We start from the raw sequence: 27,364 nt of genomic DNA, 5'->3' as shown, positions 1-27,364 counted from the left end.
TGAAAAGGCCCAGCAGTGGACACTAGTGGAGAAACCAGAGGCTGCAGCAGCTCTGGCTGGAGGGATGGCATGGCTGCCTGATCAGGGTCACTGTCCCTGTTGGTGACACCTAGGAGCCATCACATGGCTGTGGCAGGGAGCAGAGTCCATTGCATTCCTTCATGTTATAGCACCTGCAGTTGCATAACCTGCATTACTAGTAACTGTTACATGGAGAACAAACTTCTACCCCCATGTTCCTGATGGCTTCTCCATGTCCCAAATGCTTGCGCAGAAACCTGGCGTCTGAGAAAACTCAGCAAAAAGTGTCCAGACCTGTGTCTGTCTGCATGTAGCTGGTTCTGTCTTGGTTTGAAGGGCAGGTGCCTGCCAAGTAAGATGGGAACCTCCCTTGGAATGGAAAATATTACCTCCTACTCTTCAAGTTATTATGACTTTGAAATGATGGAGCTGTCAGGCAAAGATAAGGGAAAAGGAATAACAGTTTTTTAGACCCTGCCCCAGCCCCGAGCACAGTCCCAGTCCCATTCCCATTCCCAGTCCCATTCCCATTCCCATTCCCAGTCCCAGTCCCATTCCCAGTCCCAGTCCCAGTCCCATTCCCAGTCCCAGTCCCATTCCCAGTCCCAGTCCTAGTCCCAGTCCCATTCCCGTTCCCAGTCCCATTCCCATTCCTAGTCCCATTCCCATTCCCAGTCCCAGTCCCATTCCCATTCCCAGTCCCAGTCCCATTCCCGTTCCCAGTCCCAGTCCTAGTCCCATTCCCAGTCCCCTTCCCATTCCCATTCCCATTCCCGTTCCCAGTCCCATTCCCATTCCCAATACCAGTCCCAGTCCCATTCCCATTCCCAGTCCTAGTCCCATTCCCAGTCCCCTTCCCATTCCCATTCCCGTTCCCAGTCCCATTCCCATTCCCATTCCCAGTCCCATTCCCAGGCCAAGTCCCATTCCCAGTCCCATTCCCATTCCCAGTCCCATTCCCTTTCCCATTCCCATTCCCATTCCCATTCCCAGTCCCATTCCCATTCCCATTCCCAGTCCCAGTCCCATTCCCATTCCCATTCCCATTCCCAATACCATTCCCATTCCCATTCCCATTGCCAGTCCCATTCCCATTGCCAGTCCCATTCCCAGTCCCAGTCCCATTCCCAATCCCAGTCCCATTCCCATTCCTATCCCCATCCCCATTCCCAGTCCCATTCCCATTCCCATTCCCATTCCCAATACCATTCCCATTCCCATTCCCATTCCCAGTCCCATTCCCATTCCCAGTCTCAGTCCCAGTCCCAATTCCAGTCCCAGTCCCAGTCCCATTCCCAGTCCCATTCCCATTCCCATTCCCATTCCCATTCCCAGTCCCAGTCCCATTCCCATTCCCAGTCCCATTTCCCATTCCCAGTCCCAGTCCCATTTCCAGTCCCATTCCCAGTCCCAGTCCCAGTCCCATTCCCATTCCCATTCCCATTCCCATTCCCATTCCCATTCCCGTTCCCAGTCCCATTCCCAGTCCCATTCCCATTCGCAGTCCCATTTCCATTCCCATTCCCAGTCCCATTCCCATTCCCATTCCCATTCCCATTCCCATTCCCATTCCCAGTCCCATTCCCAGTCCCAGTTCCATTCCCATTCCCATTCCCAGTCCCAGTCCCAGTCCCAGTCCCATTCCCATTCCCATTCCCATTCCCATTCCCAGTCCCAGTCCCAGTCCCATTCCCATTCCCAGTCCCAGTCCCTGTCCCAGTCCCAGTCCCAGTCCCATTCCCATTCCCATTCCCATTCCCATTCCCAGTCCCAGTCCCATTCCCATTCCCATTCCCATTCCCGTTCCCAGTCCCATTCCCAGTCCCATTCCCATTCGCAGTCCCATTTCCATTCCCATTCCCATTCCCAGTCCCATTCCCATTCCCATTTCCATTCCCATTCCCATTCCCATTCCCATTCCCAGTCCCAGTTCCATTCCCATTCCCATTACCATTCCCAGTCCCAGTCCCATTCCCATTCCCAGTCCCATTTTCCATTCCCAGTTCCAGTCCCATTTCCATTCCCAGTCCCATTCGCAGTCCCATTCCCATTCCCATTCCCAGTCCCATTCCCATTCCCATTCCCATTCCCATTTCCATTCCCATTCCCATTCCCATTCCCAGTCCCATTCTCAGTCCCATTCCCATTCCCATTCCCATTCCCAGTCCCATTCTCAGTCCCAGTCCCATTCCCATTCCCATTCCCATTCCCATTCCCGTTCCCAGTCCCATTCCCAGTCCCATTCCCATTCGCAGTCCCATTTCCATTCCCATTCCCAGTCCCATTCCCATTCCCATTCCCATTCCCATTCCCATTCCCATTCCCAGTCCCAGTCCCATTCCCATTCCCAGTCCCATTTCCCATTCCCAGTCCCAGTCCCATTCCCATTCCCATTCCAAGTCCCAGTCCCAGTCCCATTCCAATTCCCATTCCCATTCCCATTCCCATTCCCGTTCCCAGTCCCATTCCCAGTCCCATTCCCATTCGCAGTCCCATTTCCATTCCCATTCCCAGTCCCATTCCCATTCCCATTCCCATTCCCAGTCCCAGTCCCATTCCCATTCCCAGTCCCATTTCCCATTCCCAGTCCCATTCCCATTCCCATTCCCATTCCAAGTCCCAGTCCCAGTCCCATTCCCATTCCCATTCCCATTCCCATTCCCATTCTCGTTCCCAGTCCCATTCCCAGTCCCATTCCCATTCCCAGTTCCATTCCCATTCCCTTTCCTATTCCCATTCCCAGTCCCATTCCCAGTCCCAGTCCCATTCCCATTCCCATTTCCATTCCCATTCCCATTCCCAGTCCCAGTTCCATTCCCATTCCCATTCCCATTCCCATTCCCATTCCCAGTCCCATTCCCAGTCCCATTCCCATTCCCATTCCCATTCCCAGTCCCAGTCCCATTCCCATTCCCATTCTCGTTCCCAGTCCCATTCCCAGTCCCATTCCCATTCCCATTCCCAGTCCCAGTCCCATTCCCATTCCCATTCCCAGTCCCATTCCCATTCCCAGTCCCATTCCCATTCCCATTTCCATTCCCATTCCCATTCCCATTCCCAGTCCCATTCCCATTCCCAGTCCCAGTCCCAGTCCCATTCCCATTCCCATTCCCAGTCCCATTCCCAGTCCCATTCCCATTCCCATTCCCATTCCCATTCCCATTCCCAGTCCCATTCCCAGTCCCAGTCCCATTCCCAGTCCCATTCCCAGTCCCAGTCCCATTCCCATTCCCATTCCCGTTCCCAGTCCCATTCCCAGTCCCATTCCCATTCCCATTCCCATTCCCAGTGCCAGTCCCATTCCCAGTCCCATTCCCAGTCCCATTCCCATTCCCATTCCCAGTCCCAGTCCCATTCCCAGGCCCAGTCCCACTCCCATTCCCAGTCCCAGTCCCATTCCCAGTCCCAGTCCCAGTTCCATTCAGAGTCCCAGTCCAATTCCCATTCCCAGTCCCATTCCCATTCCCAGTCCCATTCCCATTCCCATTCCCGTTCCCATTCCCAGTCCTAGTCCCATTCCCAGTCCCCTTCCCATTCCCATTCCCGTTCCCAGTCCCATTCCCATTCCCAGTCCCATTCCTATTCCCATTCCCATTCCCAATACCATTCCCATTCCCATTCCCATTCCCAGTCCCATTCCCATTCCCAGTCTCAGTCCCAGTCCCAATTCCAGTCCCAGTCCCAGTCCCATTCCCAGTCCCAGTCCCAGTCCCATTCCCATTCCCATTCCCAGTCCCAGTCCCAGTCCCAGTCCCAGTCCCATTCCCATTCCCACTCCCATTCCCAGTCCCATTCCCATTCCCAGTCCCAGTCCCATTCCCATTCCCAGTCCCATTTCCCATTCCCAGTCCCAGTCCCATTCCCATTCCCATTCGCAGTCCCATTTCCATTCCCATTCCCATTCCCAGTCCCATTCCCATTCCCATTCCCATTCCCATTCCCATTCCCATTCCCAGTCCCATTCCTAGTCCCAGTTCCATTCCCATTCCCATTCCCATTCCCATTCCCATTCCCAGTCCCATTTCCCATTCCCAGTCCCAGTCCCATTCCCATTCCCAGTCCCAGTCCCAGTCCCATTCCCATTCCCATTCCCATTCCCATTCCCATTCCCGTTCCCAGTCCCATTCCCAGTCCCATTCCCATTCGCAGTCCCATTTCCATTCCCATTCCCATTCCCAGTCCCATTCCCATTCGCATTTCAATTCCCATTCCCATTCCCATTCCCAGTCCCAGTTCTATTCCCATTCCCATTCCCATTTCCCATTCCCAGTTCCATTCCCATTCCCATTCCCAGTCCCATTCGCAGTCCCATTCCCATTCGCAGTCCCATTCCCATTCCCATTCCCATTCCCAGTCCCATTCGCAGTCCCATTCCCATTCGCAGTCCCATTCCCATTCCCATTCCCATTCCCATTCCCATTCCCAGTCCCATTCCCATTCCCATTCCCATTCCCAGTCCCCTTCCCATTCCCATTCCCATTCCCAGTCCCATTCCCATTCCCATTCCCATTCCCAGTCCCCTTCCCATTCCCATTCCCATTTCCATTCCCATTCCCATTCCCATTCCCATTCCCAGTCCCAGTCCCATTCCCATTCCCAGTCCCATTTCCCATTCCCAGTTCCAGTCCCATTCCCATTCCCAGCCCCAGTCCCATTCCCATTCCCAGTCCCATTCCCAGCCCCAGTCCCATTCCCATTCCCATTCCCATTCCCATTCCCATTCCCAGCCCCAGTCCCATTCCCATTCCCATTCCCATTCCCAGTCCCAGTCCCAGTCCCGTTCCCGTTCCCATTCCCATTCCCATTCCCAGTCCCAGTCCCAGTCCCATTCCCACTCCCATTCCCATTCCCATTCCCAGTCCCACTCCCATTCCCATTCCCAGTCCCATTCCCAGTCCCATTCCCAGTCCCATTCCCATTCCCAGTCCCATTCCCATTCCCATTCCCATTCCCAGTCCCAGTCCCATTCCCATTCCCAGTCCCGTTCCCAGTCCCATTCCCATTCCCAGTCCCATTCCCATTCCCATTCCCATTCCCAGTCCCGTTCCCAGTCCCATTCCCATTCCCATTCCCAGTCCCAGTCCCATTCCCATTCCCAGTCCCAGTCCCATTCCCATTCCCAGTCCCGTTCCCATTCCCATTCCCAGTCCCATTCCCATTCCCAGTCCCGTTCCCAGTCCCATTCCCATTCCCATTCCCATTCCCATTCCCAGTTTCCGCCTCTCTCGGCCCTTTCCCCCCCTTGCAGTTCCGGCCACGGCCAGCAGGGGCGCCGGTGGCTCCCGGCCGGCAGGGGGCGCCGTGATTGCCCCGCGCCTGCAGGGGGCGCTGTGGCGCCAGCTCGGCCGCCTCTCCCTCATGGGGTAATGGCGGGTGAGCCAGCGGCAGAGAGGGGAAAGGGGCTTCCAGAGACCGAGCTTCCCGAAAAGGGGCTTCCTTGGCAAATGCATGGGCAGCAGCCGGTCTTAGTGCCTGACTGGCTGGTGAAATGCACTGTAGCAGGAACCTCAGGCTGGAACAGCAGGGGTAATCATATCTAGGGTGGCAAAACAAAGTGTAGCAATAACTCGGAAGCCATGCCCGGAGCTGTGGGGGTCTCGGCGGACACAGGCTGTTGGGTAAAGTGTTGCACAAAGCCCAAAGCAGTGGCAGGAAACAGCGGGACTGTGCAGTGGCAGCCAGGCTCCTTCTGGAGGGGGGACGGGTTGGAGTCCCAGATTTTCCCCTGAGGCACCTGAGCAGATGGGAAGGATCATTTCCAGTGTTGAAAAAGTCCCACTTCAATGGCCGCTTCTACAAGCAAAGGCTTACCAAAGAAGAAGGAAGGAGAAGCAGTGAAGAACAGAACCCTGCAGTGGTGGCAAATTCTCCCCACAGCAGCAGCCTGGCACCAAGCCCATGACTGTCCCTGCTCTGATCCCGAGAGTGCGCGAGAGAGCTAAGGCCGGGCCCAGTCCCTCACCCCCAGCCAAAATCTTGCAATATCTGTGCACTTCCTGAGAGAAAGCCCGCCAGCTTAGAGGTGGTAGCAAACTGCACCTTCCTCCTCTTCCTCCCCCAAGCCACATCTTTTGTCTCTTAAGTATTGTAGTTATCATCTCAGAGGAAACAAATGGGAGAAAATTCCCTCAGAGAAGGAAGAAAAAAGGAAAAGTCCTAACCTCCAACATTTCTGTTGCACTGTACTGGCTCTGGAGCTTCTGATTCATGAGGTCTTTTGAGACTTATGTGTTATACTTAGAAATGGCATATGAAGCTCCTTTGCACTGTTTGCTCAAATTCTGCATTTCAATCCAAAAGTACCACCAGCTGGACAAAAACGTTTGACTAATCTGCTGTTTTCTGCTGGTGCTGTCACGCAGTCCCAGGACTCATGACTGCTGTGCTTCATAGGGCTGCAGCCAGATACTCTACATGTTGAATGATGAAGTGTAATGATAGTGGTCAGGCTTTTTCCATCCTGGGAAGTTTCCACACCTTGGCTGAACATGGCCTCTGTCTGAGCTGGTCATGCTTTGACATGTTTCTGCCTTTCTGCAGAGCAGGAAGTTTTTCCTTACCCTCCTGGCCCGTTCCCACTGCTGGTACATAATGTGCCTGCAGCAGCAGTTCTCTAAAGCCACAGGAGTATGAAAAACATGGTGATATCTTTTCATTCATCTCTTTGTTCTTGAAATTTTTATACTCATGCTTTTCAGCTTCTCTGCAAATCAGAAAGAAAACTTTCAGGAAGCTTACCTTAAAATCAAGAAGACTGGTAAAGATGAGTTGATGGTCCCCAGAGAAGGAATGCAGCAGAGTGGACAGTACTGTTCTGCAGCGGCAGAAGGCCCATCCACCACCATCCGACTGTCTATCTCTGTCCCACTGTCTCAGGGTGGAATGCATCTCCTGGGGCTTGCCACTGGTTTGTAGCAGCAGTGTTATTTGGAATCAGTCTTTGTTCTTTCCCCTCCTTACCTCTACTTCTGGGGGCATGATGGAACGGTCTGACTCCTTTAGGGCTAAAGCTGTATGTGGAGTGTAGAGACAGGTTTGTGGCAAAGAGGTGAGCTAACTCTCACAGCAATCCTTTGTTTTGTATCTTTGTGTTTCATGGAGGTGAGAACTACAGAGGAGAAAGCTTACTTCATATAACATGAAGGAGGGATGTGTGTGATTCCCACTCTTTCCTCATGTTGTGACAGTCAGTGTGCGCAGCATACTGCGCGCGTGTGCATCCTTGGATGGCTGATCCGTGGTGTTTGTTTTTGAATGGGGCGAGGGCTGTCTGCTAAGAAGTGCTGTCAAGAACTGTAGTTGATGGACGTTGGAATATCTGGTGAAATTTGTGAAGCAGTCATGCAATGTTCATTCATCTACCTTAGTTTCACTTAGGGCTATACCATTTGTCTGCCCAAGTCTTGTGGTGATAATAACAGGGCTTGAAATTTTCTCCCCCACTTTTTCCCCTCCCTTCTTCCATGTTTCTATGTTTCTTTCCTCTCATTTTCCTTCTTTCCCTCCTTCTCTCTCTCTCTCTCTCTCTCTCTCTCTCTTTCTTTTCCCCCTCCCCCCGCTCCAGCAAGGCTGATGGATATGCAGAGTATGTTAAGAAGCGAGCAATACTGTCACTGAGCTGATGGTGCTCAGTGACTCCTCGGGCTTCTGGCTGGTCTGTACTGCAGGAGCTTGACACCCTGACCACTGAGGCATAAAAAACAGAGAATTGGAAGCCTCAGCCTGACAGGCACTGGAGCATCCCCCAGAGAGGGTCCACGATGTGTGTCTGTGTGTGAGTGTGGGGAGGAGGGCAGTGGGGATGGTGGGGGAGGAGGGCAAGACAGGAGAGGATGAAACAATGAAATGTCAGCCCATTCCCACCCACAGCCCTGCTGCCGCAGTGATAAACGCTTGCAAAGTGCTGCTGCCCACTCCATGGCATGCACAGCATCAGCACGGAATGGACCGTGTCTGTGCAGCTCAGGGAGACTAGGACAGAGGAGGGAGAGAGGGATGGAAAAAGGGAGGAAAGGATCGAGGGAAAGGAGAGTGCTGGGAGAGCTGAAAATGAGGCGTCATGTTGTCCAAGGGGAGAATGCTTCCCCTTGGGATGAAGCTCTTGCAGGCATAAAACAGCTGATAGTGAGCTTTGTTTCAAGCCTGGAGTGCTCCTGGTGCAGGAATGACAGGACAAGCTTTTCTGTGCACTCTGTGCAAAGAGCCCACAGCAGCGATCTACATCTCCTGTCCTGTCCACTCTGTCCCTGGCTCCATGCACTGCACAGCGCTCAGGAAGGATGTAGCAGCAAGGCGCACTCCCATCTGCTTTTGTGTGTCACGTCAATCAGGCAGCAACTGTTCGGCGCAACTAAACCAGAGCTAAACCTTTGAAAATCTCACTTTCCTGTGGAAAGGAAGAAATGCGACCCCTGGGGAAGGTGGTGTGTGATAGCCTTCTTGTAGAACAGGCACCCAGCGAATGAAAGGATTTCAGTGTGCCACACATTGGCAGGAGAATGTGACTGCGACTTCAGGCCTGGGAAACGTTGTGACTCTCACAAGTGAAGTTCCCAGACAGACCTCTGCCTGTGTGCTTTGCAGGCTTGGGCAAATACCAGAAACACAGGCTGGGCCAGAGATGAGCAGGATGCCCAGGAGCTGTAGAAGCAGGGAAAAATCAGGGAGGACTCTGGGTCAAACAACAGCCTCAAGTGCTTTGATGCAGAGGCAGAAAGGACCTAAGAGAGGCTGCTGTGTCCTGCAGGAGAGAGATGGATTGCTGTCTGGTGGAAGGCAATGGGGATGCTCTTGTCACTGGCTGCAGTATGTCGAGTGGCTGCAGTATGTTGAGCATCTCTTTGGGCATTGTCAACTTTGCTATGCCTTACTCTTTTAGAATGAGCCCTCTGACAGAGGTAACCTTCAGGCACTGAAGTCATCCATCAGCCATAGGGACAGGAGCAGAGAACTGTAGGTACTGTGTACTTCCCTGTGAAGAAATGTTTGAAACAGCTCCATTTTTCCTGGCACAGGGTGAAATACTGCCATTCCTTAGAGGCAATAAGGAAAACTCTGAGCTTGGGAAGAGATGTTGGCACAGCAAGGTGTGCTAAGTGTGGAAGCACTTGCTGCTGCATATTTTGGAACTTCTCTCTATGGAAACTGTGTTGGGGGGAGAGAGAGCTCCTTGTAAGTGTCATGGGTCCAAAGGGCTGCAGAAAAGAAACAAGGAAGAGATGCTAAAAGAGACTTCCTGTAGCAGAAAAATGATGGGCTGGTCTGGCCGTCAGCACACTCGGTCTGTTCATCTCGTGATGCAGGCAGAGAGGCAGCTTGTTTTTCACTGAAGCAGAATCATGTGGAGATCAAGCCATCCTGGACCTTACCATATGTTTTGGTGACCAGAGCTTCATCCCCTCTTCCCTGGCACCAGTGTGCCAGCAAATGGCCTAAACCATGGCTACTGACTGGCCAGGAGACCCAGATGTGGTTTCCAGGCTGGATCTATAGATTGTACGGGACAAGGGTGCTTGAGCTGCTCAGGACACTGCCAGGGGTCCACTGCCTAGCTGGGGTTATGGCAGCTCCTGGATGTGGGGTCATGGCTATGCCAGTGCCGAGCACCAAAGCAGGCAAAGGTCATAGCAAGCATCTGCTGTGGCCTGTCAGCCCTCAAATCTTGCCTTAGGAAGCATGCCCTTTCTCCTGCTGTGCTGTGCTTTTATATATTTACATGTGGGAGAGGGAGAAGGGAAGGAGGAACAAAGAGAGAGAGGAGGAAATCTGTAATTCAAGGAACATTTCCTAATAAAACAGCAGCAGTGTTGGCATTTGTGTGGTGGAGGGGCCAGGTCAGAGCCCCATGGTGTAAGGCTCTGTTCTGAAGAGCTTGCAGCTGAAGTATGAAGCAGGTGACATATGAAGAGAACAAACAGATGGGAAGAATGGGAGCTGATGGGGAGATAAATAGCCATAATTTTTCAAGCTTTTTTTGTGCTTTTGTCTGGAGGGTTCAAATCTGTCTGAAACTAAAGCAAACATCCATCTCCTTGGGTTACAGTGTTGGAGAAATATCTGGGACCATGACAAGTTTTCCATGAAGGGTATCCAATATCTAGAAACTGTCTGGTACATCTTCTCCTGCAGCAGAGACCATCTGGACAGCCCTGTCCTTGTATTGTGCTTCTCTCCTGAGTCCTGTAGGGCTGGAGAGGCAAAGGCCAGCCCCATCAGTGTGTCCCAGAGGCCTGGGCTGCAGCACAAAAAAGCCATGTAAAAGATGTTTGCACCCATTTACTTAATCCTTTATTCCACATTCCCCTTCCTCAAGGCAGAGTGTCCACCAGTGCTTTTACTGTGGCTGTCGGTAGAGCAGAGCACACACTGGAGAGCCCTTTTACCTCAGAATGGTAACTGTCATCTCAAATCAAATGACCTTTTTTTCTGTCTTTGTCTCCTTAACTTAGGGAGCGAGTTTTCTGGGAGCCCATACAGCCACCCACAATATTCAACATACAACGACTCCTGGAGGTTTCCCAACCCTGGACTCCTGGGTAAGTGTTCACCCCTGTCTAGAGAGATCGTGCAAGGTGTGCAGTGTTTGTCCAGCCCTGGGATGGGCAGAATGCGTGTCCCAGCTTGTCCTCAGTCATGTTTACACCCAGAATGGGACTGCAGGTCCCCACTGGGATGCATGATTGCTCATGGTTCACTTTGCCAGCAAGATGGCCCAAATGTCTTGTCTTCCTGTTTCTGATAAAAATCCTTCCAGAGACATATGGCATGGCTGGAAAGCTGAATCACCGAGTTTTTTGAGGGTATGGGACCCTCTTCAGACAAAACTTGTGGTGCCAGTTTGCTTGCAGCCAATTGTAAGCTCCCCTGCTTCCTATGACATTGCTGCTGGCTTGTGTGTGTGCTTTGCATTTCTCCCTGATCTCATGTTGTGTTTGCTTCCCAGTTGTGTGTATGCCCACTCCATCTCTCCTCAGCAAGGGACCACTGGTACGGCCTCACTGATGCCAGCATGGTCCTTATGAGCAATGGGAGACAGAAGCCCTGTAACTCCTGCAGGATCATGGCCCTCATGTGAAGGATAAACATAATCTATTTTACACCCCGTCAAAAGCTGGCCCACTTTGACCTTATATACATGTAGCATGCAGTAATTAGAATTTTTCCCTGCATAATTTGCATGGATGAGGTAAGTAAAATACCAATTAATTGTCATCTCTCAACACAGGAGTAGCATGCCTTAGAGATTTCCAGATTTATGGATGACAGGGCTGTTATATGTGACCTCCAGCAGCGAAATAATTTTGAATTTTTGTCATACTTTTTTCATCCAGTTTCTTTGTTTTAAGTAATTGAGTCCCCATGTAATTGAACCACCCAGGCTGTATTCATCATGGTTCTTGTCCTTAAACAAATCCTTTGGGAGCAATAGACAGCCTCTGCCTCTCATGCCATGGTGCTGGTATAATGCTGTTATTTGCTGTGCCACATTTAAGGGTTTGTTAGCGCTTCCATCATAAATCAACAGACAGATCTTCAGCTAATATGGATGGGCATAGCTGCACAAAGCCAGGGGAGTCCCCGTGCTTAAACCCACTGTTTCCATGGCCACAGCCAGTGGTGCTGGCAGAATTTTGGTTGAGCAGCATGGGGAAGATGCTTTTGCCAGAGGCAAGAGCACACACCATGCTTTCTTCATTTCTCATTTTCAACTCCTTTCGAATCAGTAAAGCTGCTTCAGCAATGCTCTGCATCATGGATAGGCCTGGGAAGCCAGGTTTTGTGTAAAACAACAACAACAACAAAAACTTAAAAAAATAATTTCCTTCTGAAGTGTTAAAGAAATTGGCATGATACTAAAAGGAAATGACAACCCAACTCTCATCCTGCTCTTCTGCATGAAGACAGGACTTCTGGAGAGGCTCCTGGGCTGTTTACTGTGCTCCTGCCTGGGGATATTCACCTCCATTAGAAGGGTGTGCACTCTTTCTGGAGCCATGCCAAAGCCATTCCTGAGCCACCCCAGCAGTGCGGGCAGTGGCCCTTCCGCTCTGTCAGCAGTAGGTTGGAGCCATGGCCTGCTCAGCTCTTTATTGGAGGCGATGGACCTGTACCAGCTCTGAGCATGCTGTCCACAGTGCTGGGCAGGGCGGGTCCCTGTGATGCCTTGAAGATGCTGAACATGGATAAGTCTGGGTCAGCAGAAGACTTTACACAGAGGCCAGCCATGAGACAACTGCTTGCTGCCAGGACCTTTTACCTGTGCCATATCCTTTTTTCTACATTGATCCTCTTTTTCTCATTTCCTTTTTGGATCATGCATTTTGGGGGCAAATTCTGACTCATCTTTGACATATGAACAGTTATGGGCATAGTGTGCTTCTTACAGCAAAGCTTATTCTCTGGCTGGAGGGGATTTCTTCAGCAGATTTCTTCATGCATTTACCCAGAAGCATGCTGTGAACATGTGTTTACATGAGGCAAAGGCAAAAAGAATCAGAGGCTATAATATTTTTCAAGAAACTGTAGCTTTCTTGAAATTGAAGTGCTTCATGCTCTACTGTCAATGCGTTTTTTGGTTTTTTTTAAGGAAAATGTAAAATATATAATCTTGGCTTCCTTATTTTTGTCCTCTTCAATATACTTTGTTTCAGCATTTAAAAAAAAAGAAGAAGTGTGAGTTTTTGTTCTGCAGTCCTAAAGATGTATTTACCATTTCAGTTCAGTCTGATCACAGAACTGGGGGGGCTGGAGTTTCCTGGAGAGGGAATCCCCTGTCTGACCATGGGTAGGTCCAAGTACCATGGTGTGATCTGATCAAGAATGTGTCTGCAATCAACTGCAGTCAATGGGTCAGATGTCTCTTGTGCCTTACAGAGATCCCTCTTATCCGCAGCTCTGCCTTTGACACTCGAAGCCTGATCCTACAATCCCTTCTCCCTAGTGCCTGCTAATCCCACTGGTAGTTTAGGGCAAGGAGGAGTCTGCGGCAGGGCCTTTAAACCTGCCCCAAGTCTCCCTGCACACTCAGAAGGTGCTGTGTGATGAGCCTGGGCACACTCAGTGGAGAATAGGTTAATTTGAACTATATCCAGGATGCTTCCACTCCTCTCAGGAGTACACGTGAGTGCATTTAGTAATTCCCTCCCGAGAACAAGCTCTGGCAGTATCAGCCTCAGAGCAGAAACCTTGACAAAATTAATCAGGACTGGTACATTGCCTGACACAGTTTGTTTTACAAAGCCCTGCTCCTTTCACTGAGATGAAAGTGTAATACTGTAAGCACTTAGCAGCACCTACGTTCAATTAATTCCCTGTGCTGAGAAGGAAGAATTGCACTACAGCAATCACACAAGTCTGAGACCTGTGAAAGAGGAGCTAAAAGCAAAAATGCCATGATTTGCAAGTGGAGGAAAGGATACTTGGATTGAAAAATTATATTTGGGTAGAGTAAAAAGAGAGAGATGAGAATAGTGAGAAAGCTTTGGTTTTTCGTCCCCAGTCTTTGTCCTGTGTGTGTGGAGTAGCAAGGAGGGGTGTGTGGTGGTGTCTTCAGGGGAAGGCAGAACCATGCTCATGCAGACACTGGGACTTGGTTGTCTGGCCCCAGCAGAACATCAGCTACTCACCATTACCCTGCTGTCTGCTCTGCCCTTGCTTTGATGCTTCTCACCTCTGCACCACACACCAAGCCCCTTCTGCCCCAGCTGTTGTGAAACCAGTGCAGATGGGGGAATGTCCTCCCTCCTCTCTGGGCAGTCCCAAATTCTGTGCCCCATGGCTCCTGGGGAAGAGCAGACAATCAAGCCACGGTCCTTTAGAATGGTCAACAGAAGCAAGGGCAGAAGAAGTCAGTTACCTGCTGCAGCTTTGCAGTGTCTTCATGCTCTTGCATCCTGATCACCCTGGTGGCGCCCACACCTCTTTGGTGTCAGAGAGAATGTTTGCTGTGGGGAATGACTCAGTCCCACCTCAACCACAGCAAGAGTGAAGGCAGTCCCCAGGTTCCTGGGGGAATGTGCTGGGAAGAGGACATAAACCCTGGCTACTTGTGTGGTCTGGCTCAGTGGCTGAAATGGGTATCTCCATCTCTTAGCCAGACAAAGAGTTCAGGGAAGGAACATCTTTTTCCTTTATTTTTTTCTGCATATTGTCCTGCAAATGACCTGCAAGCAGTACAGTGCAGGGATGCACACGGAGGCACATGCATGAGCCCACGAGAGGCAAATGTGCATGTCTCGGGCTCAGGCTCTTGGCACATACAGGTGAACACCAGCATAGGATCAGCTCAACATGTGCATGGTAAGGACAGATAACAGCACCACTGTCTAATGAAGAAAAAAAGGTCAGTTTTTGTTGGCTTGTAGCATTTGTCTCAATCCTGCTCACCGTGGGTTGTGTCTGATGCAGTGTCCCTGCTCACACACAGATGCGGTCCCTGTGCGCGGGCTGGGAGCGTTTGGCTGCACCATCACTGGGCCCTGTCTGCCAGTTCTGGCAAGGCATCGTGCAAGGGCAGGCCTTGGAGCCTCTCAATTAGGATTAGATTCAATTCCTCTGTGGGATTCTGTGGAAAGATTAGAGAACAAGTAGGCACTAGAAATGACTGTGTCAAGAAGTAAATTGATGATAGTATGAATTAGAAAGGAAAAATGACAGAAGGATGGACTAGTCTGCTCTGGATGGGGGCATGGTGACAGGAAGAGTGAGTGATTTCATTTTTCACTTTAAATACAAGCTTATTTGATTGCACAGCTGAAAGGCAAACTGGCAAAATCTAACTTGAGAGAAATGTAAGGCCTTTGGAATGCATGGGAGAAATATTGGGCTTTTTGTAGCTGCATTGAGTCAGAACAGATGTAGAGGAAGAGGGAGTGTGAAAACAAAGGCTCTGACCGCCAAAAGACCCCAGTTACCCGAAAACTTTAGAAAGCACTGCATCCAGCTCTGGTGGGACCCACACACTGCTCCATGAGTCAGAGTGAAATTGTTTGGGGCTGCTGGATTCCTCCTGTGTGTTTCTCCTCCTGTCTGAGCTGAGCTGCCATGACTAGTGCCAGTGCTGATGCCAGTGGAGACTGGGATCTCTGATGAGCTCCATCACTGCCTGCTCCACACTGAGCTCCTGGTGCTGTGATGGGTGAGGACAGCATTCCACCTGCCTCTTCACTGGCCTGTGAGCTGTTTTACCTCCAGGTACTGCCTGCCATGATCCCCAGGGACATCTGTGCAGCTGGACTGGCCATGAGGGGACATGGGCCAACAAACTGGGCATCCCAAGAGGGCAGCTCCCAAAGAACATCCTCAAAACCCCAGATAGACATGGCATGCACATTTCAAGGTCTGATCAGCTGTTAACTTTTGCCTTTGCTCATTCAAAAGTAGCCGATTCAACCAGGGAAGTTTTCTCTGCTTTCAATGTCTTGAGTTTGGCTGGGATATGAAGTATACAGCATTTTATTTTAGGCTACCCATGAGAATGGTTTTCACTGTCCTTGTTAAGCTTTCCAGTATTCTTCAGGAAATATAGCTCGTGAGGCTGGGGCTCCTTAGCCCGATGTCAGTTACCTGAAAGAAGACTATCTGTCCAGCCCAGGATAGCAGTTGTGGTGCCCTCAACAGATAACACAAGACTACACTTGTGTAAACATAAGTGGAATGATGACCTGCTGAAGGGATCTGCTTTAACACCATTGACTATGGCTTAAAATATTTTTGCTTTTAGTAAATAAACCTAGGTCAGATTGGCTCCTGCCTAGGAGTTTGTACAAAGACATCTTTGCAAGTGTTTATCCTGGTCAGTGATTTCACGGACTCTCTTGAGTATTCTTGTGTACAGTAAAACTGTCTTTCTAGTCGGCTAGACCACACTCCTGAAGATTGCTTTACTTTGTTTAAACCCTTCACAGTGGGTTTGTCTGATTTTGGATGTCTGCATCAGTAAGGATGCAACTGAGGACAATACAGACCCACACACTGTGTACGAGCTCCTGTTTTGCCACAGCACAGTGCAGGAGACACATTCCAGCAGCCAAAGTCCTCTGTTTCTGACCTCTCAAGGTTCCAGAATCAGAGTGCCACATGCTGTGGTAGGATACTGATCATGACGAAGTTTTCTTCTCTGACCAACTGTGCTGAGCAGCACATTGCACATATTGGGCAAGAGCAAATGCTGCCTGTGCTCTGTTTTTTGGATGCATCAGCTTGTGCTCCCTTGGAAATGAAAAGCTGGAGGCTGGTGATGAAAGCTGAGCTGATCTCCTGATGTGGCACTCTGGACAAAAGCAGCCTAGAAGGAACAGCTGGGCTTGCCTGTCAGATTGAGCCTGTTGGATCCAGGGCAGTGAGGTAGCCCTGCATTTTGCTAATGGTTATCAGCAACTTTCCCTGATTTTAGGGATTAGGGTAGCCTAAAATCCCTGTGTGATTCTTACTCTGTGCCTGGGCTTTTGAACCAGCAGTCCTCAGGTAATCACTCAGGTAATTTTGGAGTGAACAGCAAAGTGTTCCTTGGGAGGCTATACAATAAGAGGAGACAGCAGGAGGGTCTCCAGCCTCCCAGAGGGGAAGGCTTTTGACTCAGTTCAGAGCATGTTACCAACAGCACCAGGCATGCCAGCTGGGTTCCCCTTGCAGCTCCAGAGGATGTGCAGGGCCATGGTGCTAGAACAACTGGGGCACTGCTACACTCAGGCCATGCCTAGGGGCTGGGCAACTACTGGACCTGTAGGGACAGTGTTTGCTAGTCTGGGATGGGAAGTGAACAACCAAAAAATGCACCTTTGGCTTCACTGCCATGGAAGCTTTCCTAGGGGGTCCGCAGTCCCCACTGAGGTGGTGTCACGATCCGTCCTAGTGAACGGATGTTGTGATGGTTCGTAGGGGTGATCTCAGGGTGCAAAAACCAACACGGTACAAGGGGGTTTGCAGTGATAATCAAATCAAATGCACCTTTATTGAATGACCACAGCAAAATGCGATGGAGAGATTAAGGGAGAGAAAAAGATAGAGAGAGAGAGAGAAGAGAAAGAGGGGTTATAGCTACCAAACATAGAGACAAAGTCCTTTGGTCCAGTCCAGTCAAGGATCCGCCTGTTACGTTGGGGGAGAACTCAAAATCTCTAGCTAACTCAGAGGTTTTTATTATGACAATTCTGTTGAAAACTGTGAGGGGGGGAGGAGACAGATACAATAGGGAACAGATGTAACAGGTAGTCCATGTTCTCAGCAGTGAGTGAGAGCCATGTTTTCTTGCTCCAGTGGTCACAATCTGCAGGCAAACATCTCGCTTTGGTCAGCTTGCCTCCCCACACACCTCCTCCGGGCTGGGGATTTCAGTCCCAGTCCTTGGAAGGAGCAGAGGGGCCTTTCAGGAGTGTCATGTCTCAGTCCTTGGTGGAGAAGCTTCTCACATCTCCGTCTGTCTGTCACGGTGGTTGTAAAACAGGCCAGGGTCTTCTGTGGGAGACCATCCGAAACTCAGGAGAAGTCCAGCCAGGCCGAGAGCTGGGCAGCTTCCAGAGCTGCTATTGTTGCAAACGGAGCACGGTGCTGCCTTCTTAGCATACAGCAAACTCTCCTGTGAAAACAACAGCTTAACACTGAGCTTTCAGCTCTCAGGGCCCGTGGCGTGTGACTTTTCTCCTTCAGAGCCAGAGATTCTAGACAGGGTGGGGGTCTTCTCTTCAGTGGTCTCCCAATGACAATCGTGAGGCAGAGGAGGGAAAATTCGGACAGACTCTCACAGGTGGTGGCATCACCTTTTCCTGGTGGGGACAGCTCCTCTGTGTCACTGAAGCAGCAGAAGTCACTGCTGCTGCAGCAAGTCACATCCAGGGCTGTGAAGACCTTTGACAGTGTCTGATAGACTGCTGTCCCATGTGTGTTGCAGGCAGAGAGCTTAGGATGGAAGGCAGCTCTCAGACAGGGCCACTCATGACAACAAACCCGGCAGCCCTTACTGCTCCGGAGCTGTTACTCGCATTGGCTCATTGTTGGTCATTCAAACCTCCCTGGTAGTCTCAGATGAATGTGGCTGAGTACGAGTCCTTCGAGGGGTTCTTCCACACTGTGATGTGCCTCACGTCCCTTGCATGTGACACTGGTGACTTGCAGACCAAACTGGTAGCACCCTGAAGAGAGAAAATTCCCTTCTGAGGATGGATTGGAGTTGCTTTCATTGCACGCGTGCTTGGAAGGTTTCTTAAAACTGGTGCTGGCTGGACAGATTGGTATCTCTCTGGATACCAAAGACTCTTCCTCATTAAAAGAAATAGTCCAGGTTCCTGGTGATCCTTGGATAATCATCCTATCCACCAGTGCTTAGCCCTGCAGGACAGGCAATTTTCACAAATATTTTTCAGGCCTTTTCTTGGTAAACAAGTGCTTTCATTGAAATACTTTGAATACTTTGGGGGTCAACCTCCTCCTTCTAAAAGGAGGGGGAAAATTAAAAGAAGTCGGAGCATGGTAGTATGTTGGGGTTGGAATATCTTGATTTTCAGTTGTGAAAAGTAATTAACTTCTTTTCATGAAGTAAATGAAGTTGATGTTTTGAGTGAAGGAATGGAAGAAGGTATCGAATGGCAAGCAGCAATGCAGAGCAGCGGTAGCCTCCTTCTCATGCAGAATGAATGAATGAATGAATGAATGAATGAATGAATGAATGCAGTTTCCATTCTATTTACCCAGCCTTTATTGAGGCTTTGGCTGGATTGCTCTCTGCCACCCATTGTCAGAGCACTGCGAGCTGGCAGCTCTCCGCCCTTGTGTTCCTCACGGTGTCCCATGTCTCGCAGGCTCCCCGTACTACTACAGCGCCACGGCCCGCGGAGCAGCCGCGCCCGCTGCGGCCGCCGCCTACGACCGCCACTGACGCCGAGCGCCGGGCACCGACGGCGTCTGGGACAGCCGCGACCGCCACTCTCATCTCGCCGCCACCAGGGCTGCCTCTCCGAAAGGGAAGCAACACGATCATTGAAACTTTACTCTTAAAGCTTGTTGAACTGATTATTGTACTCTTGAATCTGGTTGGGTCCTGAATCAAACAGAGAAACAGGAGGAAGTGGCACTCCTGAAGCTCTGTGTGGTCAAAAACGTGTGGTAGCTTCATGTTCTTTGCAGCCGGCTGGCTACTGCTTTAATCGCCTGCGGGTGCCATGGCTGTATCTGGGGATAAGGAAGAGGTGTGAGCAGCTCCCTCTGGGGCAGCTCCCTCTTGCTGCACACTGAAACAGGCTGTGAGACTTAAGGCAATTTTCTTTTCTTCTTTTTCGTCTTCTTTTTCTTCTTCTTTTCTTTTTTCTTTTTTTCTTTTTTCTTTTTTTTTTTTTTTTTTTTTTTTTTTTTGGTGTGTGACAAAGAAAAAAATCAGTCTGGCAAGCACACCACTGTAAATATTTGCTTGTTTGTATTACTGTAAGAGTAGCTTAAGCATAAACAGCAACACTGTACAAGAATGAAGTCAAAACACATCCAAAAGTGTGTTTTGAAATTGGTGCACTGATTCAAAGAACTCAGTAAGCTTTAAGCAACTTTGAACCAGGTTAACACTTGTTGTGGCTGTATTTTGGGCTGATGTTGTTTCTATATAGAGCATCCTATTTGACAGTTGTGTGTGATCATGCTATATGCTGGTATCAAACACATGGGCAACTGAAAGACATAGGCAATTTTGTGATACTTTACTGCTTAATATTAATTTATGTTCATTTGTCATCATACTAAACACTGGAACAAATTTACTTGTTTCAAGTTAATTCCAGGAAGGAATTCCTAAATAACAGTTGACACCTTACATATATCTCTACAGATTGTGTGCTAAATCCCAGTCATGAAAACCCCAAGGGGAAGGCAGAGAAATATTGTGGTTACGATTTTAGTTAAGTGCATATATTGAGTGGGGGGTACCAGGCATGAGAGCAGCTGCACTCACATTCCAAGCCAAGCAGAAAGGGAAATTTCTTGTTTCAGGGTGTCTGTACATTTCTGTGAAGGCATTGCAGATTGTAGTCCAGACATGCCTGAGGGGACTTTTGCCCTGCTAATTCTGTGTTTCTTCCCTCCTACTTGAATAGGAAGCACTAATAGTCACACGTTTCAATATGCACCTTGTGGGGGGCTAAATTAGGAGAGCAGAGCAGCTACGAATGACCACTAAGCCAGCTACACCAATCACTGCCTCTCCACGGAGCCAGGAGAGCTGCTGATCTCTCCCTGAAGCCTCCCCTAGCCCAGACCAAGGCACAGACAACCCCAGCCACATAAAGGTGATGGGCACGACCCCATCCCTTCCCTCCTGAGGGCAATGGAGAAGCCCCCTGGTCCTGTAGATGAAGACCTGGCTGTAGCCTCCTTACTCCCAGCCCAACCATCTTCATCCACCCAGAGCTGCCTGGGCTCTTGTGTTGGTGCTTGCCTGCAGAGGAAAGGCTGTTAGTGTCAAACTTGAGATGCACTCCTGTGGAGGAACATTCAAGCAGGTATTCACCCGGTTCCAGCTGTACAAACCTTTCTCTGGCAGCTGCTGAGTTAACACTATTCTCTCTTCCCTTCCCACCTCATCACTTGTGCTGCATATCTGTATCTGTAGTGGCTACTGTTGTGCTGAGAGATTCCTTCTCCCACTCCAGTGGCACCTTCTCATGGTATGGAAATGCAGCCATCACTTCCAAATTTCCTGGGCAGATGTGTTCCAATCCTCAGCATGGAGACATCCAGGTCCTACTAGCTCAGTGACATTTCAGCATGATGTTCATAGACCCCATCAGGGATTTTAGCCAGAGTCTTTTAAAATAACTCAGAAATAAGTTTTGTGATAAACTTATCCATGAAATGAGTGCTACTTTTATTCTTCCGGCAATTAATTACTGACACACACTCGTTTTTAACAAAAGAAAAATAACAACATGGAAAATTTATACAAGGAATCTTCTGAAGCCCTGATTTGGGTTCATAACTCTCTGCATACCCCATGATTGCTTTCACTCCTTGGACAATACTGGAAAGGCATTTTTGTCCCTGGGACCCTGTGCACGACCCTGGCCAAGGGGTGTGCGTTGTCTCCACTCCAAGCACATGCACCTTCTCTGTGAGCTCAGGAAGGGCTGTGTCTGCCCAGTGCCTTTGCTGAAAAGATGACAAACAAGGGTTTGACCACCATTGCTGGTGATGTATCTGGAGCAGAGGTGTGCTGAGTTACACTAGCTGTTGTGACACCGTCAGGCTTGGCTAAAAAAGTGTGTGTGCCCAGTGAGGGAACTGCAGCTCATTGGCACTGGGTCCTTCACCCACTCTGCCTACTCTCCTGCAATCACATTACTTTTACTTGTTTCCTCAGCAGCATGAATTGTGTGACCTACATTAATTCAGATAATGTTGAGAGGATCAAACATGAGATTTCAGCAGATGTTATATCTATATTCATGCCAGAAGTGCTTGTAGTTGGGCTGGGGACTTTAGAAAGACATGACAGGTGTGTTTCCTCCAGGTGATGGATGTGTGAATGTGCTCAGGCCTGACTGGTCTCAAGGGTTTCACCAGGGCAGCCCTTGGCCTGCCAGGCATACTGGTGGCTCCATCCCAGGTACTCTGGGTGCATGGGCAGCTGCTGAGGGGAAACCCAAACTCCCACCCTAGCACATGTGAAGCAGGGACTTGTGCCTGACCCGTCTCCCACAGCATGGCAGCCGTGGCTCACTCACATCTGCTGGGACATCTTTCTGTCAGGAGCAGCCAGTACGAGTTAGACCATGGAGTATTCATGCCATGCTGCTGGAAATGGCGCTCCCTGAAAGTACTTTCTGGTTTTGGGAATATTTCACCTGAGATTTACGAACTGATTTCTTCAAAAAGACTTTCTGTCCATAGTCTTCTTAGTGGGAATCCTCCTCCTTGGGGAGCATCTTTGAAAGCCACTGTTGGTAGAAGGTGGTTATCTGGGGAGGACAGAGGATTGCCTGCCTCCATCCATCCTCTGTGGCCTCACTGTTTGGAGATGGGAAGCAAATGATCCTTTGGGGCTGCAGGGAGGGGAGGCAGCCAGTCCAGTGCTGGGGTTTGGGGTGCCCTGCTAATCCTTTACTTCAATGCCCTGTGGAGCAGTGAATCATCACTAAACCCTTGCAGAAATCAACCCCATGAAGTGCCTTCAGGCAGTTTCAGCACTGAACTCTGTGATAGGCTTGCTTAGATGGAGGGTTTTCCAGTACTTGACACTCCAGCAATAATTTTATCAAATACATTCCTGACACAGGCTAAGAAATTAAATCTGAAAGGTGAAGAGGAAAACTGCTGCTGTGAGACTAAGTCAGTAGAGGCCAGAATCAGGATTGCATGAATGAGGGGAATTCTGTCTTGTCGAGGAAACCTTCAGTTAAATGCTGTCAGACTGTGATAACAAAGAAGACACAAAATGTTGTGGACACAGAGTTTGTTTATCATTGTGTCTGAAGGTTCAGTTATGGAGATATTATTGTTAGGCAGCTCTACTGACTGCAGAGCTCTGGATGTCTCAAGACTGGATCAACAGATCAGAAGTTTTCTTTGATCACTGTTGAAGTAGAAAAACAATCGGGGCTCTGGCGTCATGGGGCCAGAGAGCGACTGTTCTTTCCAAGATGTCTGAGAAGTTTTCTGATTGGACTGGCAGTTGGTACAACAACATCAGTGCTTGAGGCACTTGGGAAGGAGATGGTGAGGAAAGAAATATCACCAGGGTACATGGAGCTCACAATGTGTCACCCCTCCTTGACTCCCTGTGACTGAGTCCTCTTGGTTCTGCAGCGAGGGCAGTGCAATGGGAGACAGCAGCATGGTGAATGAGGGAGGTGTGATGGCCTCACTGTGCCAGGTCTTAGCGGTTACCAGATGTTGATAAATGCTTTGCTATGCTGGTCTTAGCTAATGGGGTTATATTCCTGGTTTTCTTTTTCTTTAATTTATGTATTTTACACATCCTTCAGTTTGAAGGAGAAAGAAAGCCATGTAATGTTCTTGCTTATTTCCAGACGTGGGTACCCACAGCTTCAAGAGCTGTGGCCTGTAGTAGAGTCAATTTGTGTAGCTGTCACTGCTCCAGCATAGCTCTGACCAAGTGTCCTTCCCAGTACCATGCTCTTCTCTGCATGCATGTGCCGCTAGGAAGCATGAGGCCCAAGAGGTAGCAGAGCACTAGGCTGACCCACCCCATAACTCTGTCCCAGCAAATTCTGGAAAAAACTGTTTTTTCTTCTGGATTCATGGATGAAATGCGAGCTGAGCAGCAGCTCTTGTCTGAGGTGCCCTGCAGTGTCGCTGAGCGTGCGTGGTGGTCCCGTGTGGTGCTGCTGGGCAGGGCTGGGCCGGGCAGCCGGCACTGGCAGAGGCGCTGGGCACTCGGAGCCGCAGGCACGGTGCTCAGCAGCAGCAGCACAAGGCTGGGAGCCCTGCGCTGTCTCAGATCTGCTCCTGTCACAGGTACATGTTACCACAGTATGGCAAACAAACGGATCTGAAAGGATCAAAAGCAATTAGTGTTCATTTTTGGTCGAGTTAATGAGCCTTGACATGCAAATGCTGAGTGAAAAGCATGTCAAAGTGGTGTTGGGATTGCTCACCTTGGCAGCACAGCTGGCATAGGTGTCAGCTCCAGCAGCGGCCTCCCTCACCGGTCCCTGAAAGGCTCACAGCGTGCAGGAGCTGCATGGGGGGAGCCACACCGAAAGGACTGAGCTGGACACAGCTGCAGCATTGCTGGGCGAGCAGGCATGCGTGTAGCAATTTCTGTCTACACACCTGTTATGTGTAGGCACACTTGAGTATCTCAGAAGCTTGCAGGGGGTGTGGAGAGGTGGATCCTAGTCCTGCGTCAGCCCCAGACCCCACCCAGCCAGAGCCCTGTGTCCAAGGTTTCTGGCTCTGCCTTCTCTAAATTAGGTGGGAAAAATGGCCAGTGGGCATTTAGACCTGCCTTTCCATTTGCTCAGCCTCTTGCGGGAAAAAAATCTTGTCCTGGTTTTTCACTTTCTGTAGTGGCCTTTGTACATTTTGAAATTACAGAAACTCATTTCATTGCAAATGGAATTCCTTTCCAAGAGAAAAAAAAAGGACAAACTTTTTTTTCTTAGAGACAAACAACTATGTATGAGGGAATTCTAGCATCAAAGAAATACATATCTATTGTATCCACCAAAGTCTGCAATGCCTGCATTGAACCTTACTTCTTTTGAAAGAGAGGAAAAAGAAAGAGAGGGAGAAAAAGAAATGCCTCCTCACCTGGAGAAGTACATACAAACAAAAAATAACTTACAAAAAAAATCCTAAAAATAACAGTTGAATTGCCTTTGAAAGTAGGGGATAACATCTGTTGCAAAACAGATGAAAAAATGCTTCTTAAAATGTGTATGTTTTGTATTCTTTTTTTCTAGTAGGAAAAGAACAAACTTGAAATCTTGGTGTTTTTTCCTTAGTGCTGTGTGTTGCTTTTGTGTGTTATAATATTTGAATGTAATTACAGCAGTGCCAATTTGCCAAAGATGTCGAACATTATTTTGGGGATTTTATTTTGGGTTTTGTTTTGGGTAGCGGAAAAGGGAGGTGGGCTGGGGACCAGGGGTGCTAAGGCATGGGTCAAAAAGGAGGGGCCATTTGAAAGGGGTTTTTTCTTCCTTTTTTTTTTTTGGGTGTTTTTTTTTTTTTTTTTTTTTTTAATTCCTTTTCCTGTCAATACTGGAATTTGTGATTTTATTCTAAGTTAAATGGTTGACTGCAACACTTTTTATTTTTAGATTAGTTGAAGAAACATGCAATAAGATTGGCGTAGTTCAATATCTGTGTGTCTTTTCATGAGAGTGACTGTTACTTGTGGACATTTGGTTTTATGTAACCTTTATGTGAGATAATTATTTGTAAATATTTACCATAATTTTATTGGTTCCTAAAATAAAAGTAATTTTTTTAAGTTCGAAATGCCTGATTTCACTCTTGTCCTCACCTTGTGTCCTGCCTTTCTCGGGAAAAATCACCAGGTAGTTGCATGAGAAGTGGGAGATTGAAGGCCCTCAGGAAAAAGCATCCATTAGACATGGTCATTGGCTGCAGCCCAGTGTCACCAGACACCCTCCCCAGTGCAGCTTGGCTGGGCCCAGGGAGGTGCTCCAGGCTGTGGCAGAGCCCAGGCCAGCACAAAATCGTGAGGTGAGTGTTGGTGAAGAGTGTCAGGTTCTCAAGTGTTCCCGTGGGCTGATTGTTCTCCCCACGGAGCAGAGGCACCCTCCAAGCCAAGCCTCGGCGCGGGACGGAAGGGCACTGGGCACTGGCGTCAGGCACTGTTGAGAAGAACCTGAGGGCGTTCTCCTGTGTGAGGGCCACAGTGCTTGGGCCGAGGAGGCCTTCCCTGCCTCGGGGCAGGGCTCTGCTCCATTGCCAGCCATTCTCCTGTGGGACAGGGTGTCGGGAAAGAGGCTCCCAGGCATGCGGATTCTGCCCCAGCAGCCTTTTTGTTCAAGCCAAAATCTCCTGTGGAATGTAGGACAGATGGGAAGACCTCAGCTTCTGCCCGTGTAAGTGCTGACCACCAGATGAGCACTGGGCCCTGGAGGGTGGGAGAGCTCACCCTGCCCCTGACCCGGGACATGTTCCTCAGAGTCCCAACAAACCCATGGAATTGACACAAAGGGAATGACAGTGAAGGTGTCCAGGACTTTCACCCTCACACTTTGTGAATCCCTAATTATTTACTATTCCTGAATTCCTAATGGTGATCTGTGTACCCCATTTAGCTGGGATGGAGTTAATTACCTTCATAGCAGCCGTATGGTGCTACTTCGTAGTATGGTGCCATGCTCTTGATTTGTGGCTGAAACAGGGTTGGTGACACACCAAAATCTGGCTCTCACTGAGCAAACTAGCATAGTATCGCGGGTCAGAGAGATGTTTTGGGTGGGAAAAAAGCTGGTAGAGGGGCAACTCGAGAGCTGACACCAACTGACCAAAAGGATATCTGTAAAATACAGTGCCATACTCACCAACAGAAACCGTGGAGGGAGTTTTTCAAAAGCAAATAGGGACTGGCTATCACTATCAGTCTGTTTGTGGGAGGTGGTGAATGGATGCCTTTGTTTTTATTTTTCTCCATCCTTTGGTTAACCTGTTTTTGTCTCAAGTCTTGAGTTTTGTCACTACCACTCTTCCTTTTTTCTCTCCCATTCTGTTTTGGTAGGATTAAACAAAAGGCTACCTGAACACTGAGCTGATGGCCATGTTAAATTCTCTACAGCAATACACTCCTTATAATAAACATTGATATTGATTTTGAGAGTTGAAGTCCTCTAGGAAGCTCAGGACAATGGGTCTGCATCCCAGTACCATACATTTCAGTTTTAAACCTGACAAGCAGAACTCCCAGAACTTTTCACAATTCAGTAAATAATTGCAGATAAATAAAATCATAGTCATTGGGCTCATAGACAATGGGCAGAGAGAGGCAGAATTAAATCCACCAGCAGCACACATCCTGGCCAGCAAGCTCCCCTTTGGGAAGGAGCCTGCATTCTGTGCTGGCAGCATAAAGCAGGGATGCTTCAAGGCAGTTGTATTTCAGAGTGGAGGGGGTATTCTTACACTTGACCCTGCAGTATAACGGAGTGCACTTCAGAAGAGCAGGTGTTCAAAAATCAGTTTTCCATAATTGCCGAGTTCACACAGCAGTATTTGTCCAGCCAGGCTGGATTTGTTGCATTCTGTTCCACCCCTGTTGGTCCTCTCCTGGTGTCCTGATGCATTCTCCATGCACCACGTGCACCTTGCAGCTCTTTGGGATGCACAGCTTTTGGAATAGCCCTTCACATCCCACATCCTATGTGGACTGAAGCAACAACCTCCCAGTGCCACTGCCCATCTCATTGCTGCAAGCTGGCGTTCGCCATTGCCATATTTCACTGTGGAAAACTGCAGGAGTTCTTTTTAAAATGAATGGCCAGGAATGAAATTAAGCCAAACGAGGCAAGCATTGTATCTGAGAACAAGAAATCAAAAAGACAAAGTAGTTGCCCAAAACAAAGAGCTAAAAAAGACAGAAAAGAAGGACGGAGAATGGGAAAGGAGTCCGCAAGAGGGGAGAGAGAGAAAGAGAGGCAGAGGGAGAGGGAGAGACAGAGACAGAGAGGCAGAGAGAGAAAGAGAGGCAGGGGCAGGGGCAGGGGTAGGGGCAGAGGCAGGGGCAGGGGCAGGGGCAGGAGCAGGGGCAGGTGCAGGGGCAGGGGCAGGTGCAGGGGCAGAGGCAGGGGCAGGGGCAGGGGCAGGGGCAGGGGCAGGGGCAGGGGCAGGGGCAGAGGCAGGGGCAGGGGTAGGGGCAGAGGCAGGGGCAGGG

At 49.5% G+C, this 27,364-nt stretch overlaps 1 protein-coding gene across 2 annotated transcripts in view; it reads left to right on the top strand.

Moving 5' to 3' along the window:
• Positions 1–19,211, top strand: part of PAX5 (paired box 5) — a 138,830-nt gene extending 119,619 nt beyond the window's left edge. For both annotated transcript variants that reach the window (XM_059492110.1, XM_059492109.1), the window contains 2 exons: positions 10,470–10,556; positions 18,816–19,211. In XM_059492110.1, the coding sequence (XP_059348093.1) occupies positions 10,470–10,556; positions 18,816–18,892 (164 nt within the window). In that variant the 3' untranslated portion in view covers positions 18,893–19,211. The remainder of the gene's footprint in view (positions 1–10,469; positions 10,557–18,815) is intronic.
• The last annotated feature ends 8,153 nt before the right edge of the window (positions 19,212–27,364 follow it).

The sequence above is a fragment of the Ammospiza nelsoni genome, chromosome Z (assembly GCF_027579445.1).
Source record: "Ammospiza nelsoni isolate bAmmNel1 chromosome Z, bAmmNel1.pri, whole genome shotgun sequence".
Classification (NCBI taxonomy): Eukaryota; Metazoa; Chordata; class Aves; order Passeriformes; family Passerellidae; genus Ammospiza; species Ammospiza nelsoni.
Note: the sequence above shows the minus strand (reverse complement) of the source record. Positions and strands in the feature narration are given on the sequence as shown.